We start from the raw sequence: 16,607 nt of genomic DNA on the forward strand, positions 1-16,607 counted from the left end.
TCTGCTTATCACTCCATGAAAGAAAATGAATGGAAAAGAAAATACTTGAGAAAAGTCACTTTAATTTTCTGATCTGAGCTGACAGACAAGATGGCCCTTTTCAGAGTAAAAAAAAAAAAAAAAAAAAAAAAAAATAACCAGGATAGTTTCACAAAAACTTTAGGAAGTATCAGTTGAAAATAATAATAATAAAAAAAATCACTTCTGAAAGTTTGTAAAAACATGCCTAAAAGGAAAGGGGGGAAAAAAAGAAATGTTCAAGGGAAGAAATACTGAACAAAACCTCTATATTCAGTCTCATTTTAGACACAATAACCAGGCTCTGGAGTCCTCAAGTGTTGTTAAGTTGCTTATACAAACTTAAAGTCATAAGCATCACCTCAGGATCTGCACTCTTTATGTCAAGTGCTTTAACTAAGCAGTTGAGAGCCTCCTGTATCTTCCCACACTCTTTCAGTTCTTTTCCACGAGCTACAAGTGTCTCATAGTCGTTATCAGCCTCCACTGGTGGATCCTGGGGAGAATCAACCAAAGGCTCACTTGACAAAGGTTCAGGCGGACAGGGAGAGCTCTCCAGGGCCAGAGAACTAGGCTCAGACACAGTCAAATTGCTGGGCTTGTTTCCTGAAGCCTGTGTTTCCCCAGAGGGATCCTCTTCTATGTGCACTGAGGCTTCATCACTGCTCTCGTCTTCTGAATGACCTGGAACAGTCTCCTCCTCACTTCTGTTATCAAGCCTTTCCTCTATGTCTTCCATGTCATCTAAAACCACATTGATCAGAGACCTCCTAGAAGCCAGAGATCTCCTAGAATTAAAGGATATATTCACACTGTCAAGTATTTTTGGTGAAAAGAACCTTGCAGATGGATTGGCATCGTTTTTGGGAGTTGAAACATCAAATTGTTTCACAGATGAGAATGGAAAAGGAGAGATGCTAAATGAACTTGTGCCACAAGTACCTTTAGAAGTGTCTTCTTCACCTTCGTCATCTGAGAGGAGCCTTCTAGCTTTGCTTCTGGTTTTTACGCTAATCACTTCTGGTTCTTCATCACTCTTATTAGGAGAATGCAAACTGTGATTAAGTACTGACTCTGCCCTGGAGTTAGCTGCAGGGCTTTGCAAGCTACTTTCTTTCTCAACATGTTCCAAAAACTTGCTGGAGAGACTTTGCCTAGTGCCTGTGGAGTCTTCCAGGAGAAGATTGAAATCACATGCATACTGTGGTGTTGATTCTAAAAGATCCTCTTCCAACTCCAGGGCCTCTTGCCTAGGCGACACTTGTACTGCCTTCTTTTGCTCAGCTTCATTTTCAGCTGCAAAACATTTTGTAGGTCCCAGTAAAGAGTCAATCCAAACTTCTTCTATACTTCCAGCCCCCTGGGGCGAAGTAGCTACAGAACCAGCATCAAATGTACTTTCACAGTGGTGCTGGTCACCTTGCAGCAAAGTAACATCATGTGCCTTGGAGACATCTTGGGGCTCACTCTCTGTAGACTGATCATAAATGCTTATACTAGCCATTTGAGAACTGATATCTTCTATCTGGGTAGGATTAGTTAGAAGGCGTGAAGGTCGAGGCTGGGGTTTGTTCAATTGATGACCTTTCTTCTGTTGAGAAGGAAATGCATATGCTTTGAGCCAGGCTTCCTCGTTTCCAGTTCTTTGTCTTTCCAATGTATTTTGAGATTCAGATTCAACAAGGAATTGAGCCTTCTGAACTCTCTGTTGAATGTATGGAGAGTCTTCTACCGATGCAAGTTCTTCTTTAACAGACAGATCACGGGTGAACATCAAATCATGGTCTGAGATTCCTGCTATGCCCAGTGAGTGTAGGTAGGCAATATGCTCATCTAGTTTCTCATCAGATCTTCGCTGAGCAGCATGCAGAGACTGAAGCTGCATCTGGGTTGCAGAGTTCTGCAGATCCCCAACCGTGAAGAGCTCTCTTAACTCTTGTTTGCTAAAATAGCGGAATGGGTTCTTCTTGTCACCAGTAGTTTGTCTAATTAATGAGTCCTTGAAAACCTGTCTCCTATATATTTTTTCCTCTACAGTTCCACAAGTGATTAGCCGATAAACCACAACATTCTCTTTTTGTCCAATTCGGTAAACTCTATCCACAGCTTGAGCATCAGTTGCAGGGTTCCAACTCGGGTCAAAAATGACCACTCTAGTTGCTGCAGTTAATGTTAGGCCAACACCACCTACTTGAGTGGTAAGTAGAAAAACAGAATATTCTTTATTTTGCTGGAATAACTGGATTCTTTTTTCTCGTTCCCAAAGATGAGTTATTGTGCCATCGATTCGCAATGTTTTAAAGTGCCTATTCGTTAAGAGGCGCTCAATGATATTGAGAATTTGTCTTGACTGAGAAAACACCAGAGTTTGATGTCCTTCATCTTGAAGTCTCTCTAGCAGGGCCATTAAGAATATCATTTTTCCAGATTCCTGCATCAATGCACCGTCAGTTAAGTTGTCAATGCTCTCCACATCTGAGGCAACTTCTTGCTTATTTTCATCCTGAGCCGAGAATGTGGCAGTCTCTAGATTCAGCAAATGACAAACTCGTGCAGATAGCAGCCTAGGGTGGTCACAGAGTTTCTTTAATACACCCAGCTCAGCCAGAGGTGAGCGTGTCTCCATTAGTAACTCCTTGATGTGATCTAAAGACACGAACTTCCTATAAATCTCTTCTTGTAAAGGCACAAGACGTATCCAAACAATGAAATCATTTTTCCTGGTAAGAGAAGGCATCACACAAACGGCTTCAACACCTGGATTCTTTTCACTAAGTCTGGCCTCTGGGTTGTCTGCCTTTTTTGTCTGCACTTCTTCTTTGGTCCTCCTGAGAAAATAGGGTTTTATGATTTCCATTAAATTTTCAGATATCTTAAGTCCCAAGGCTTTTTCCCCAGGGGTGGCATCCTTCTCTCTTGCTCTAATAATAGGATTTTCATACTCCATTTTAAAAGTTTTTAGTGTTCCTAACAAGGAGCCTTGGCAAGCAAAATCAAATAGGGACCACAGTTCTTGCAAATTATTCTGGATTGGTGTTCCTGTGAGAAGAAGGCGATTACTTGCAGGAACAGCACGAGCACATATTGCTGACTTGGTTGTGGCACTTTTGATCTTATGAGCTTCATCAAGAATGACATAGTCCCATATAAATGCTTGTCCATTAAAGCTTGCAATTTGCTGCCAGTTATTGATTAGCATTTGGTAGGTAGTGATAATGACGCCATTCCTTTGTTGAATCCGTGTCAGGTTTCTACTACGTTCATCCTTGCTGGAGCCATGGAAGGTTTTGACTCTCATTCCTGGGGTCCACTTGGCAAATTCTTTGACCCATGTATTAATAAGATTGGTTGGCATGATCAACAGCACATGATTCACAAGTGAAGCATCAAACATACCAGACAGGAAAGCAATGATCTGAACAGTCTTTCCAAGTCCCATATCATCTGCTAAGATGCCTCCTTTTCTTCCATCCTTATACAGTCTATAGAGGAAGGCAATGCCTTCTTTCTGGTGCACAAAGAGTTTCTCATACAGCTCTCGATAAAGCAGCAAGCCAGAGTTGCAAACATCTATAAATTCATCATCTTCTTCTTCTTCTGCCAACTGCTCCAAAGCTTCCTGTAGTTTTTGGATTCTGCTGACCACCTTTTTGGTGGGAAAAATGTCCTTTGCCAAATGGAAAAGTTTCAATGCTTCTTCCAGATCTCCATTCTTAGCTGCTTCTTTGGCTTCTTGCACATATCTATTTAAAAACAAGGTAAAGAAATAAGATATGGGACTAGTGATGTAGCTCAAGTGGTAGAATATTTGCTTGGCATAAATGAGCCTCTGGGGTCAATTCCCAATATAGGAGAGGGAAGGGAACAGAAAGAAACAGACTGAACATTCTATGAAAGCTTCAGAGCCCATTTTGTAATCCAGTCTGTACTTGGGCTTTTTTAAAAAGACAATTTCAAGTACCCCATGCAGTTCTTCTTAAACTCACTATATCCCCAAGGATGACTCATTTCCTGACCTCTAACCTACCTCACGAGTGCTGGGAAATATAGGCATGTGCTATGTCTAATTTTATGTGTGGTGCTGGGTGTTGAACTCAGGGCTTTGTGCATGCTAGGCAAGCATTTTACCACTGAAGTTCATGCAGACCTATAACTAAGTTGGATTTCGAAAGTCCTTAATTCAGGGTGGCAGAGATTAGCACAGAAAAAAATACACACTTGTACTCCTAGCACTTCAGAAGCTAAGACAAGAGGATCAAGAGTTCCAGGTCAGAGCTGGTAAGATGGCTCAATGGGTAGAGGATTGCTACCAAGCCTGATGACTGAGTTTGAACTCTGAAACCCACATGGTGGGGGGAGAGAACTGACTTCTTTGGGTTGTCCTCTGCCCCAAAAACATGTTGTGTCATGTGCATCTACCCATCTATATCAATATAGATAGGTAGGTAGGTAGATAAGATATAAAAATTCCTTTTAAATTTTAGGCCAGCCTGGGCTATAGTTAAGGCCCTGCCTCAAAACAAACAAAAAGAAGACATACACTTGGACATGTTAGTGTGTGCCTATGATCTCAAAACTTGGAATGTAATTAAGACAGGATTAGAAATTTAAGGCCAGCTCAGCCACACAGCAAATCTGACACCAACCTGAGTTACATGAAAATCTATTTCAAAAAACATAATGGACAATGGATTGAAATGCAAACTCCATTCTGGCTCAGCAAGCTAGCTCAGCCAGTAAAACACTTTCAGCACAGGCCTTACAACCTGCATACTCTCTGGAAGCCATTATAGAAGGAAGTCCCCAGAGCGGTCCTCTAACCTCTCTGCGCACACGCACATGCACACACAATATAGCATAAGTAAAAAATTAAAAGAAGCTCCATCTCACTCAACTTAAAATAACTAAGACAAATGCTAGCAAGAAAGCAAGAATTTCAGGGTAGGGAGCAATCTTTACATTCTGTTGAAAATGTGCGTTACTACAGCCTCTATGGAAGACAAGATGGAGATTCCTCAAAAATGAGAAAAAAACACTTTATAGAACTGGGTGTGGTGGTGCAAACTTTTAATCCAAGCTCTCTGAAGGCAGAGACAAACAGATCTCTGTGAGTTCAAGGCCAACCTGGTCTACAAAGCAAGCTCCAGGACAGAGAAACACTGTCTTGAAAAACTAAAAACAAAAATAAACAAAACCCCCCAAACACAAAAAAACCAAATAAAAGGTAAATAAGAACAAAAAAGGTACTCTGTAGCCAGGCATTGGTGGCACATGCCTTTAATCTCAGCACTCAGGAGGCAGAGGCAGGTGGATCTCTGTGAGTTCAAGCTAGCCTGGTCTACAGAGCAAGTTCCAGGACAGGCTCCAAAGCAATACAGAGAAACCCTTTCTCAGAAAAAAAAAAGATACTCTGTGTTAGATATGGGGAAATGCAAGCCAAACTACAATGAGGCACTAGGGCTGGAGAGGTGATGGCTAAACAGTTACGAGTTTCTCTGAAGAGTAATAAATATGTCCTAAAATTAGCTATAGGGAAAAGTGCACAATTATTTGAACACACCACTTTCACAATTATGTGAATATAATGAATGTCACTAAACTGTATAGTATCAATGGGCAAAGTACCTTGCATTAGCAGTCAAATAAGGAGCTAACTCAAAAATTATGGATGGAAGTTTCTGCCCCTCCCAGTCCCACAGCTGTTTAATCCCAAATAAACACAGAGGCTTATATTAATTATAAACTTTTTGGCTAATGGCTTAGGCTTCTTATTGGCTAGCTCTCTCTTAATTATTAACCCATTTCTAATAATCTGTTTATCTCCATGCAGTCTTGGTTTACCAGTGAAGCCCCGACCTTTTGCTTCCTTGGCAGCTACATGACAGCTCCTTGACTCCTTCTACCTTTATCCCTGTTTGGATTTCCCATCTGGCTAAATCCTGCTTGTCTATTAGCCAAAACAGCTTTATTCATCAACCAGTAAGAGAAACATATTCACAGCATACAGGACAACCCCCATCAAAAAACATCTCAGGTAGACCCATAGTCTACAAAGTTGAAGCTGCTTAATCTGGCATTACAAGTCCTCTCTGACATAGCCAGGAACCTACAACTCCTCTGCCTTTACTAGTCACTTCCTACCTTACACATTTTTGTTTTAGAGACAGGGTATTTCTATGTAGCCCTGGCTATTCTAGAACTCACTAAGTAGACTCAACCAGACTAGACTGGCCTTGATCTCAAAGGTCTGCCTGCTCCTGACTTCTGTGTGCTGTGATCAAAGATCTGCACCATCAGGACTGGCCCTTCTACCTTCCAGATTTTATTCTAAGCCTCTATACTCATTATGCCTCTCTGTGTCCTCTAAGTACAGGCTCACTCCACCACCCTCTTCCTAGAACACCCTCCTCTTTCGCTACACTAATTTCACCTCACTCATCTTTTTAAAGATTTTCATTGTCAGGTGTGATTCCAGTGGAGGAAGGGACATCATTAGCTCAAAGTCAGGCTGAGCTCCATACTGTCTCAAAAGAGTAAAAACAAAACAAAACAAAAAACCACTGATTCTCAGGCTGGTGATATAACTTGGTGGTAGAGCACTTACCTAACATTCACAAAGCCCTAGGTGCAATTTCTAGTACAACAAAGAAAATTAAAGACAATGATGCTCAATTTTCTATAAACTTTCTTGAGACGGGGCATAAAAGACACAAATCTCTGGGCTTCAGCATCAATTTTTCTAAGTCTGTATTGGGTTGTAAGAATTCACAGATAAAGAAAAGTATCCAGGTTATTGACACTAATGCTTTTCACCCAGAGGCCACACACATATATTTATATGCAGATATTACTAAGAAGAAAATCACTAGGCATGGTGGTACACACCTTTAATTCTAGCACTAGGAGGCAGAAGCAGACTCATCTGAATTTGAGACCAGCTTGATCTACACAGCAGTTCCAAGACAACCAGGGCCACATAAATACTGGCTCAAAAAAAAAAAAAAAAAAAGAGGAAAAGGAAGGAAATCATGTTATTTGCAAATAGATGGTACTAAAATTCATTTTAAATATGGCTAATAGGGAGATACACACACACACCCACACACACCCACACACACACACACACACATATATATATATGTGTGTGTGTATATATATATATTAAAATGTCATTAGGAAACCCACTATTTTATATAATTAAGACACACCAGTAAAACGTTTTGTAAAAAGGTACAGTTCAGGCCTCACTTAAGGTTTCTTTCTTAACCCATGCCCGGGGAGGATCTGTTATTTTGTCTCAATATTTGTACTTAGTGTATCTTAGTGAACTATTGCTATGATGAAACACCATGACCAAAAACAACTTGGAGATGAAAGGGTTTATTTGGTTTATACCTCTGTATGTTGTTCATCATCAAAACAAGTTAGGACAGGAACTCAAACAAGGCAGGAACCTGGACACAGGGGCTGATACAGAGGCCTTGGAGGAATGCTGCTCACTGGCTTACATTGTTATAGAACCCAGGACCACCTGCCCAGGGATAACACCACCCACAGTGGGCTGGGCTCTCCCCCATCATACATTAAGAAAATGCTCTACAGTTTGGCTACAGCCTGATCTTACATAGGCATTTATTTGAGGTTCCCTCCTCTCAGTGACAAGCTTGTATCAAGTTGACATAAAACTGCTTAGTACACAGTGCATTTATATAATGCCTCAGTGTATTAAAATCATCACAGGGGACTCAGTGATTAAGAGACCTCTCTTGGCCGGGCAGTGGTGGTGCATGCCTTTAAACCCAGCACTGTGCAGGCAGAGGCAGGTTGATCTCTGTGAGTTCAAGACCAGCTTGGTCTACAAGAGCTAGTTTCAGGACAGTCTCCTCCAAAGCCTCAGAGAAACCCTGTCTTTAAAAACAGAGAGAGAAAAAGAGAGAGAGAGAGCTCTCTTGGCAGAGATCATGGGTTCAATTCTGACTGTAACTCCAATATACACATTGAGTTCCAGAATAGCAAGATCTACATGGAAAGAATCTATTTCCAAAACATAGCAAAAATGTATAAGGTAGGAAGTGACTGCCAGAGGCTCCTGGATGTGCACGGTGCATATATATATATTATTCCACACTGTTGTGGAATATTATTTTAACTAGGCAAAGATGTGTTATATTTGTTTATGCTATGTGATGGGATGTTACATTTGTTTATTCTGTCTCTGTTAATTGTGTAAAGATGTGCTGCATTTGTTTCACCTTGCCTGCCTAAGGCACCTGATTGGTCTAATAAGGAGCTAACAGGCAATAGCTACACAGGAGAGGGATAGGCAGGGCTGGTGGGCAGAGAGAATAAGTAGGAGAAATCTAGGCTTGAGAGAGGAGAGAAGACAATAAGGGAGGAAGAGGGACATGCCTGGGGCCAGAAAAGAGGCAGCCATCAGCCAGACAGACACAGTGACAGAAGAAAAGAAAGGTAAAAAGCTCTGAGGCAAAACATAGATGAAGAGAAACAAGTTAAGTTATAAGACTAGAAAGAAATGAGCCCTAGCTATGGCCGAGCTTTCATAAATAATAAGTTTCCATGTCAAGATTAGGAAGCTGGTTGGTGGCCCAAAAGAAAAAGCCTGGTACAACACACACATAAAATAAAATGTTTTAAACTTGCCAACAGGCTGTGAAGACAGTTCAGCCAGAACAGTGCTTGCTGTACAAGCATGAAAACCTAAGTCTGTTCCTCAATACCCATGCAAAAAGTGGGAGTGCACTTGTAATCCCAAACCCGGGGGGAGAGGGGTGGAGACAGGAGAATTCCTGGGTCTTGCTAACCAGTCAGCCTAGTCCAATTAGTGAGTTCCAGATAAATGTTAGATAGTATCTCAAAAAACAAGGTAGAAAGAGCCTAAAGAATGGCAGCTGAGGTTGTACCTGACCTCCTATGATATATACATATTTGCACATGCACCCACACAATATGCTTATTGCTACTATCATTGCTTCTAGACCCTCTTTGATGATAGAAAGCAAGTAAGTGTATACATGTGTAGATATTTATTTTTCCCTTTTTTCTTTGTTATATTTTGTTATTTCTAGGCAGTTCTTTATAATCATTTCTATCTCATGGATAGCACTTGTCATGCCTATTGTATTTGGCTCCCACAATCTGCCATTAGTCACTTTACTTGTTCAAGTCCAGTATCTACGAATTGCTTTTAAAACATGAAGTTCTAATGGCTATAAGAAAAACAAATACTTGCCTCATTCCCAGTTTCTTCTGTACTATCACAACATAGATCATTGCTGACACCAGATGGGCGGGGGAAATTTACACATTTGCACACATACTTTCAAGCAAGTCTAGCAGTTTTGGTTGCTGTGATAAAGCATCATAACAAAAACAAGTTGGGAGGGAAAGGGTTTATTTCACCTTACAGCTTACAGGTCATCACGAAGAAAGGGAAGTCAGGGCAGGAACTGGAGCAGAGACCATGGAGTGGTGCTGCTTACTGGCTTGCCTGATAGTGGATTGCTCAGCCTTCTTTATTTACAAACCCGAAGACCACCTGCCCAGGGGTGGCACTGCCCACAGTGGGCTGGGCCCTCCCACATCATTCATTAAAATACTACACCCATAGACTTGTCTATAAAACTGCCTTATGGAAGCACTCTCAATTAAGATTCCCTATTTCTAACCAAATTGGTAGTGTGTACCTTTAATCCCAGGACTTGGGAGGCAGAGGCAGGCACATGTCTACAAGTTCCAGGCCAGTCCAGGGCTACATAAAGAGACCTTGTTTAAAAATTCCTTCTTCTCAGGTATGTATAGGTTTGTATACACAGTGTATCTGTAGGTTTGTGTCAAGTTGACAAAAACCAACAAACATAGGCTGAAAGTCCTAACCCCTTGATCTATATACTTCTAATAGTCTGTGATGGTGTGTGTGTGTGTGTGTGTGTGTAATTTAAATACACTGAGTTAAATGCACCGGTAGAAATTTATTCAGAATAATAATAATGAAGTAGAAAAACCCCAAAAGCTAACTAGAATGGGGTATGGTGGTACAAGGCTGTAATCCTGGAATTCCAAAGATAAAAGCAAGATGATTGGGAGTTCAACCAGCCTGGGCTACAAGAGACACTATACCAAAACAAGAACCAAAAACAAAACAAAACAAAAAAAAACAAAACAAAACAAAAAACAAAACAAAAAAAAATCCCCTCTAACTCCATAATGATGTGGATATGTCAAAGTGACTCAGGAACCAACTGAACCAAACCCCCATGCTTAGATGTAGAATACCTTGAACTATATTATAAATCAAAAGTATGAAATAAATGTTCATGAGCTCACAGCAATAAACAAGTAAATATGGAGACAAATCTCCCACACAGAATGCCAAACAAGGTAAACTTTCTACCCTCAATGAGATGAGGCCTAATTCCTACTCCTTAAATGTATGCTGCACATTATAACATGCTAACAAATGGTACAGTGTGGAAAAGGATCCCTTAAAGGAAAACTAACCCTATACATTAAAGAACTGGCAAACCAAACTTAAGCCAGGTGACCAAGGTCAACAGAGCTGGGTATAGGGGTGCAACCTATAAGCCTCTAGGAGGCTGGGATAGGCAGATCTGAGTTCAAAGGCAGACTGATTTACATAGTGAGCTCTAGGTCAGTCAAAGCCAAAAAAAAAGTCAACAGATACAGGCCACACTGGTAATATGTACCTTTTTGTGTTGCTTTTTCATCATTGTGACAAAATAACAGAGAAATTAACTAAGGGAGGAGGAAAGGTAGACAGAAAACAGGATATTCACAGAATGCTACATATCTCCAACATACTACTTCCTCATCATAAAGGGGGAATGCAAATTTGCAAAGGAAGAATCAGACAGTGACCACTGAACCCTCTCATCAATATTAGTATTACTGAAAGTTGGAAGAATTCCTTGCTTTTTTTTTTCAGATACCTGCTTTGGGGCCATGGTGGAAGAAGCATGTGACTGCAGTGTGCCCAGGAGGGATATACATTGTCCCAGGTCACTCCCCTCCCCTTCCTGTTTCTTCTGCTATGCTACTCCCTCAGGAAGCTTCTGCCTTACCCAAGGAAGGCGTAAACACATTGCAGACAGCCAAGTATATACCAAAATCTCTAAAATCATGAGCCTAAATAAATCTTTGTCGGTTTTTTTTTTTTTTTTTTTAATTTTTGAGACAGGGTTTTCTCTGTACGCATCCCCGACTGTCCTGGAACTCACTCTGTAGACCAGGCTGACCTCAGACTCAGAGATTCGCCTGTCTCTGTGTCCCAAGTGATTAAAGGTGTGTGCCCCCACCCCCACTCCCGCCCCAAACTTTTATTTAAGATTTATTTATCTTATTAAAGTGTTTTCCCCCAGGTATTCTGTTATAGAAACAGAAAGTGACTAACACAGAAGCAAACTTGGTCTGAGAGTTAATCCCTTTATGAAGACAGAGCCCCCAAGACCTAGCCCACTATATCTCAAGACCATTTCTTTGGCAATGAAATCTCCACCTGAGCTTTAGTGGGATCAAGCCATAGTCTCTGAAGGTGGTCAATGCAAGGAGGTGCTGTGATAACTGGTAGTGCAAAGCATATGGTACAACTATGGTGTTAAATGGCATAAGGGAAAAGGATAAGAGAACCTCAAAAAAGGAGATCAAGAAACTGAAAGGGCAGAGTTCTGGTAAAATAATGTGCATGAACACTGAAATTGAAAAGAACGTGCTATGCCTTCCTGCTATACACTACTTTTTTTTAACAGTTTCATGGTATTCCAATGTATGGATGTAGATGCACTATTATGTATTTCACAATTTTCCTATGAACAGGTTATGTAGATTGGGCTAAGGATGTAACTCAATGAGAAAACACTAGCTTAACATATGTAAAGCCCCAGGATCAACCTTTAGCATAACCAAAAAAAGGATGTAGATTGCTGTTTGCTTCAAAAAATTGCTTTCACTAGCAATAAATACAATAAAGCATGCACATGTATTTTTATACACATATGCCTTAGCCTACCCATATTTGTGAAAGAAAATAACAATTTCTAACCAGAAAAAGTAAAACTTAAGCATAGCATAGTAGCACATGTCTACAATCCCTGTATTCAGGAGGCTGAGGTTTGAGGATATCTAGTTTCAGGGCAGTCTAGGCTACACTGAGACACTCTAAAAATCCAAGAGTTGTCCTTGCCACCATGGTACATCTGTGCCTGAACTCACATATGATACTCACACAGACACTATTATATTTTCACAGGAAAAAAAAAACTTACCTGGATGGAGAGATTGCTTAATGACTGAGAATCGCTCTTGCAGAGGACCTGGATTTGGGTGTTTTACATTCATACACATAATAAATTGTAAATGTGCCAAGCAGTGATAGCACACGCCTTTAATCCCAGCACTTGGAAGGCAGAGGCAGGAGGATCTCTGTGAGTTTGAGGCCAGTCTGGTCTACGGAGTGAGTTCCAGGACAGCTAAGGCTACACACTGTCTTGAAAAACCAAAAAAGAAAAAAAAAGAAAAGAAAAAAATCAAATTTATCGTTAATATACCAAACTATACCTCTTTTATAAGTGAAAATTTGATGTTGCTATACCTGAAATATTGTGTATATTCTATTTACTGGACATTTACATATTAAGAAAAAGAAATATTTTATTTATTAAAAACTTGTGCCTAGTGGTGGTGGCATACACCTTTGATCCCAGCACTAGGAAGGTAGAGGCAGCTGGATCTCTGAGTTTGAAGCCAGCCTGGTCTACAAAGCAAGTTCCAGGACAGCCAGAGCTGTTACACAGAGAAAAACAAAAACAAACCAAAAAACAAAAAAAGAAAAAAAAAAAAACAAAACAAAACTGAAAAGAAGCTCATCCATCCTCTTGTGCCTTGGTCCTAAAATACTCAAAACAAACAAACAAAAACAAACAAACATGTATACATTCATTTCTCTATGCTCTTGACTGTAAATATGATGTGACTTTTCCTACAGTAATAAACAGACTGTAACCCTGGAAGTATAAGCTAAAAACCCTTTTGTCCTAAAAGCAAAACATAACTTGAATACTTGCTGGATATGCTGACACACACCTGTAATCTCATAACTTCCCAGAAATCAGGAATATTGGCAGGAAGATCATTCACAAATTCATGGCTAGTCTGGCCTACATAATGAGACCCTGTCTCAAAAACATAAAAATTGAATATTTGTAATTTTTTTGCTCCAAGATTTTATACGACCTGAAAATTTTTATTGTGAATTTACAATTACTAAATGAAGCCTCTGCCTCCTAAGTGCAGGATTAAAGGCATACACGATCACCATGTCTGGCACAAAGTCCTTTCTTTCCTAGCTTTGCTGACACCTGCAGAAAGAAGGCCCCTACAAGGACTGGTCCCTCTAGCCTGACAAACTATTTGTATTACTTTAGGAAACCAGGCTATATTATGAGCTAAATAAAGGCAAAAAAAAAAAAAAAAAAAAAAAACAATAAAATCTTCTGTGCATCAAATAAAAAGGCATCTTACACCATATAATGTTCTACAAAAAGAAAAGGCAGGCTGGTGAGATGGCTCAAGTAGGTAAAGGTGCTTGCAGCCCTACATGAGGACTTGAGTTTAATCCCTGAAACCAACTTAGCAGGAGAATTCACTCCTGTAAATTGCTCTCAAGCATCCACATTCACTCCATGGCATTCAAGTGTACTCCCTGATATAAGTAAATGTAATTAAAAAAAAGTTAAAGTGGGGCCAGCAAGGTAGCCCTGTGTGTAAAGGCATATACTATCAAGCCTGGTGACCTGAGTCCAATCCCAGGGCCCCATACTGTAGAAGGAGAAAACCAACTCCAGCAAGTTATCCTCTGACCTAACTTCTCTCTCTCTCTCTCTCTCTCTCTCTCTCTCTCTCTCTCTCTCTCTCTCTCTCTCTCCCTCTCCCTCTCTCTCTATCCCGTTATTGTTGTTGTTTTTGTTTTGCTTTTTTGAAACAGGATTTCTCTGTATTGTTTTGGAGCCTGTACTGGAACTAGCTCTGTAGACTAGTTCCGAACTCACAGAGATCCATCTGCCTCTGCCTGCCTCCCCAGTGCTAGGACTATAGGCATGCACCTGCACCACCACCTGGCTATCTCTGACCTGATTTCTTCATGTACCATCATGCATGTGCACACATACAAATGATACCCTGGTGTGGGGGAAAGACAAAACAAAATCGAGAGAGATAAAAGGACACTTATATAATTGGGAGAAATAGTTGCAAATCTGGTGAGTTAATATTCAGATATCTAGTTTGCCTTTCCTGCTGATGGAGCATCAAGAAACTCCAACACATTGACAAAGCCAAAACTCCTACAGAGAATGTGTTTTTCTAGAGACATTTCAAACAAGAATGTTAAAAACAACAAATAAAGTGTGTTTATTTAAGGCCAGAAGTCTGTAGCCTTGAGTTTCACTGAATTAGCAAGCACTGTCTCCTCCCTAAATCTAAACAATGAACCTCACAAAACCACCTCAGAATCTCAATTGCAAAAGAACATTCTTTGACAAAAAAAAAAGTAAAACCAGCTCATATGTTTTTATTTAATTTAATGCAGTTTTAAGCTTAATTTAATCAAACCTTGTTATAAATTACATCCTTTGAGATATGTACCTTGGAAAGCTACAGACTTTTAATATGGAGATAGCCATCCTGAACACACCTGAGAGCCAACTCTCTTGTGACTGACACACCCATGCATTGTCCTTTTCTTACATCAACCCAGATCTAAATATGCATAGAATCACTAACTGAGCTTCACACTGGTTTGTCTTGAAATTCTCTTTCTACATTTTTGCCTAAGAGGAGGACACTTGATGGAGAACTCCTCAAATACTGGTGGCTCTGTCCACTGCCAACACTGAACTTTAATTCAGTGGGACCTGGTGTTACACACCTGTAATAACATTACTCTGGAGGCCAAGAGAGAAGGATGAGAGTTCAAGAGCAGCCTGGGCTACACACAGTAAAAACCTGCCTGAGAAATATTTACAAGTTGACAACATACTCCTACATGCTGAAGAGATGACTTGGTGGTTAAGAGCACTGGCTGCTCTTCCAGAGGATCCAGGTTCAATTCCTAGCACAGTCATTTGTAACTGTAGTCCCAGGAGGGGATGCCACGCATTGTAGTTGTGATTTTCTTCTCTCTACTGATGAGTGGTTTTGAGCATTCTTACAGGTGCTTGTTTGCCACTATTAATATGTTTTTAAGAAAAATGTCTACAAGTCCTCTGCTTATGTTTTGTGTCATTTTAAAATTAATTTTAGTTGTTTTCATTTTTGGGGAATGAGTGTTTTGCCTGCACGTATGTTTGTGTTCCATATGGATACAGTGACTGTAGGACTGGAGTTAAAAAAAAAAAAAAAAAAAAAAAAAAAACGGTTGTGAGCTACTATATAGATGCTAGAAATTGAATGCTGGTCCTCTGGAAGAGCAGTTAGTGCTCTTAATCTCTGAGCAATCTGTTCAACCCTGTACTATAAATTTTAATAGTTAAATATCACTCTCCACATTGCCAAGCTCTGACTCAGCCATCTGGTGAAATCTTATTCGGTCACTTGACTTAATTCTTCCCTTTCTGGCTGAAGCCTTCCCTTCAGATCACCGACCAACACCCTGGTCAGGAAATGAAGCACTTTACATCATCTATCAAACACCACGCAAAATTTCTTTTTTAAAACCCATTTCCACTACTCTATTACTAGCCACTTAGAGACCCCTTTTCCTCCTTTCCGCCCAGATCCATCAGTTAGCGGAATTCGCACTCTTAAAGAGTTCATACTGGAGAGTTATTTAACTAAGGTCGCAGGGCGGGGACGGGGTAGCTCTCCCCAGGTTAGAAAACTGATCAAATCCACAAGCGGTTCCTAGGTAAACGTGGGAGTCATTCCACCCCAACCCCAGGCCACGGACTGCGAGCTTGACCCGTCCAGAGGCCCAAGCATACCTCAGATAACTTGCAGCTAGCTGTGGGCTCAAAGTCTCGACTTCTGCTAAACCCTGGGAAGCCTCCATGGCCAAGGAAAACGGACTCGGAGAAAAACCACTCTTGAATTTCGCTCGTTCCCGCCTTACACAAGCCAGGGCACAACCAGGACTGGTAGAGCCAACCGTCCGCCTCCAAGCTGGCCAATCCGGGATGATCCGGTGCTCAGGCGCGGTTTCCAGAGCCCCGCCCAGGAAGGTTTTGCGCCTCTGCCTGCGCCTGCGCTCTCGAACGCTGGCGCTAACTGACGTTAGGCAGTTTGGCTCTCCGTAATGGGCTACGTCCTCACGTGACCGCTGGTGTTTCCTGTCCCTTCCAAAGTGTACTGCCCTGAGTGTTGAGGGCGGAGTGAAAGAGTAGAGAGTTAATAAAATGCTCGTGAGTTTGTCTTGAAGTCGTGAGTGGAGGCTACCTTATTGTAGTGGCCCATAATTCCATTGCCCCTTTCTCTACCTGCCAGTGCTTGGCAGTGGCCAGTGCTTGGCAGTTAAGAGATGAAGTCCTGCACCTAAAACAGACACTGAAGGTTTTCAAGGG

At 40.9% G+C, this 16,607-nt stretch overlaps 1 protein-coding gene across 1 annotated transcript; it reads right to left on the minus strand.

The window, feature by feature from the left end:
• Positions 1-240: 240 nt before the first annotated feature.
• On the minus strand, positions 241-16,163 carry Ercc6l (ERCC excision repair 6 like, spindle assembly checkpoint helicase). The gene is made up of 2 exons (XM_051179158.1): positions 16,032-16,163; positions 241-3,761 (listed from the first exon to the last, which is right to left on the minus strand). Exons 1-2 carry the CDS (start codon positions 16,097-16,099, stop codon positions 332-334), a joined length of 3,498 nt encoding a protein of 1,165 aa, XP_051035115.1. The 5' UTR covers positions 16,100-16,163; the 3' UTR covers positions 241-331.
• Between the last annotated feature and the right edge of the window lie 444 nt (positions 16,164-16,607).

This window comes from Phodopus roborovskii, unplaced genomic scaffold (genome assembly GCF_943737965.1).
Source record: "Phodopus roborovskii unplaced genomic scaffold, PHOROB, whole genome shotgun sequence".
In the NCBI taxonomy this organism is placed as follows: Eukaryota; Metazoa; Chordata; class Mammalia; order Rodentia; family Cricetidae; genus Phodopus; species Phodopus roborovskii.

What these genes read in the sequence shown, in the direction of transcription:
- Ercc6l (XM_051179158.1), bottom strand. Translation starts at nt 16,099, where the DNA reads ATGGAGGCTTCCCAGGGTTTAGCAGAAGTCGAGACTTTGAGCCCACAG. An exon ending in CTAGCTGCAAGTTATCTGAG is followed by an intron (nt 3,762 to 16,031) that starts GTATGCTTGGGC and finishes GTTTTTAAATAG; the next exon opens with ATATGTGCAAGAAGCCAAAG.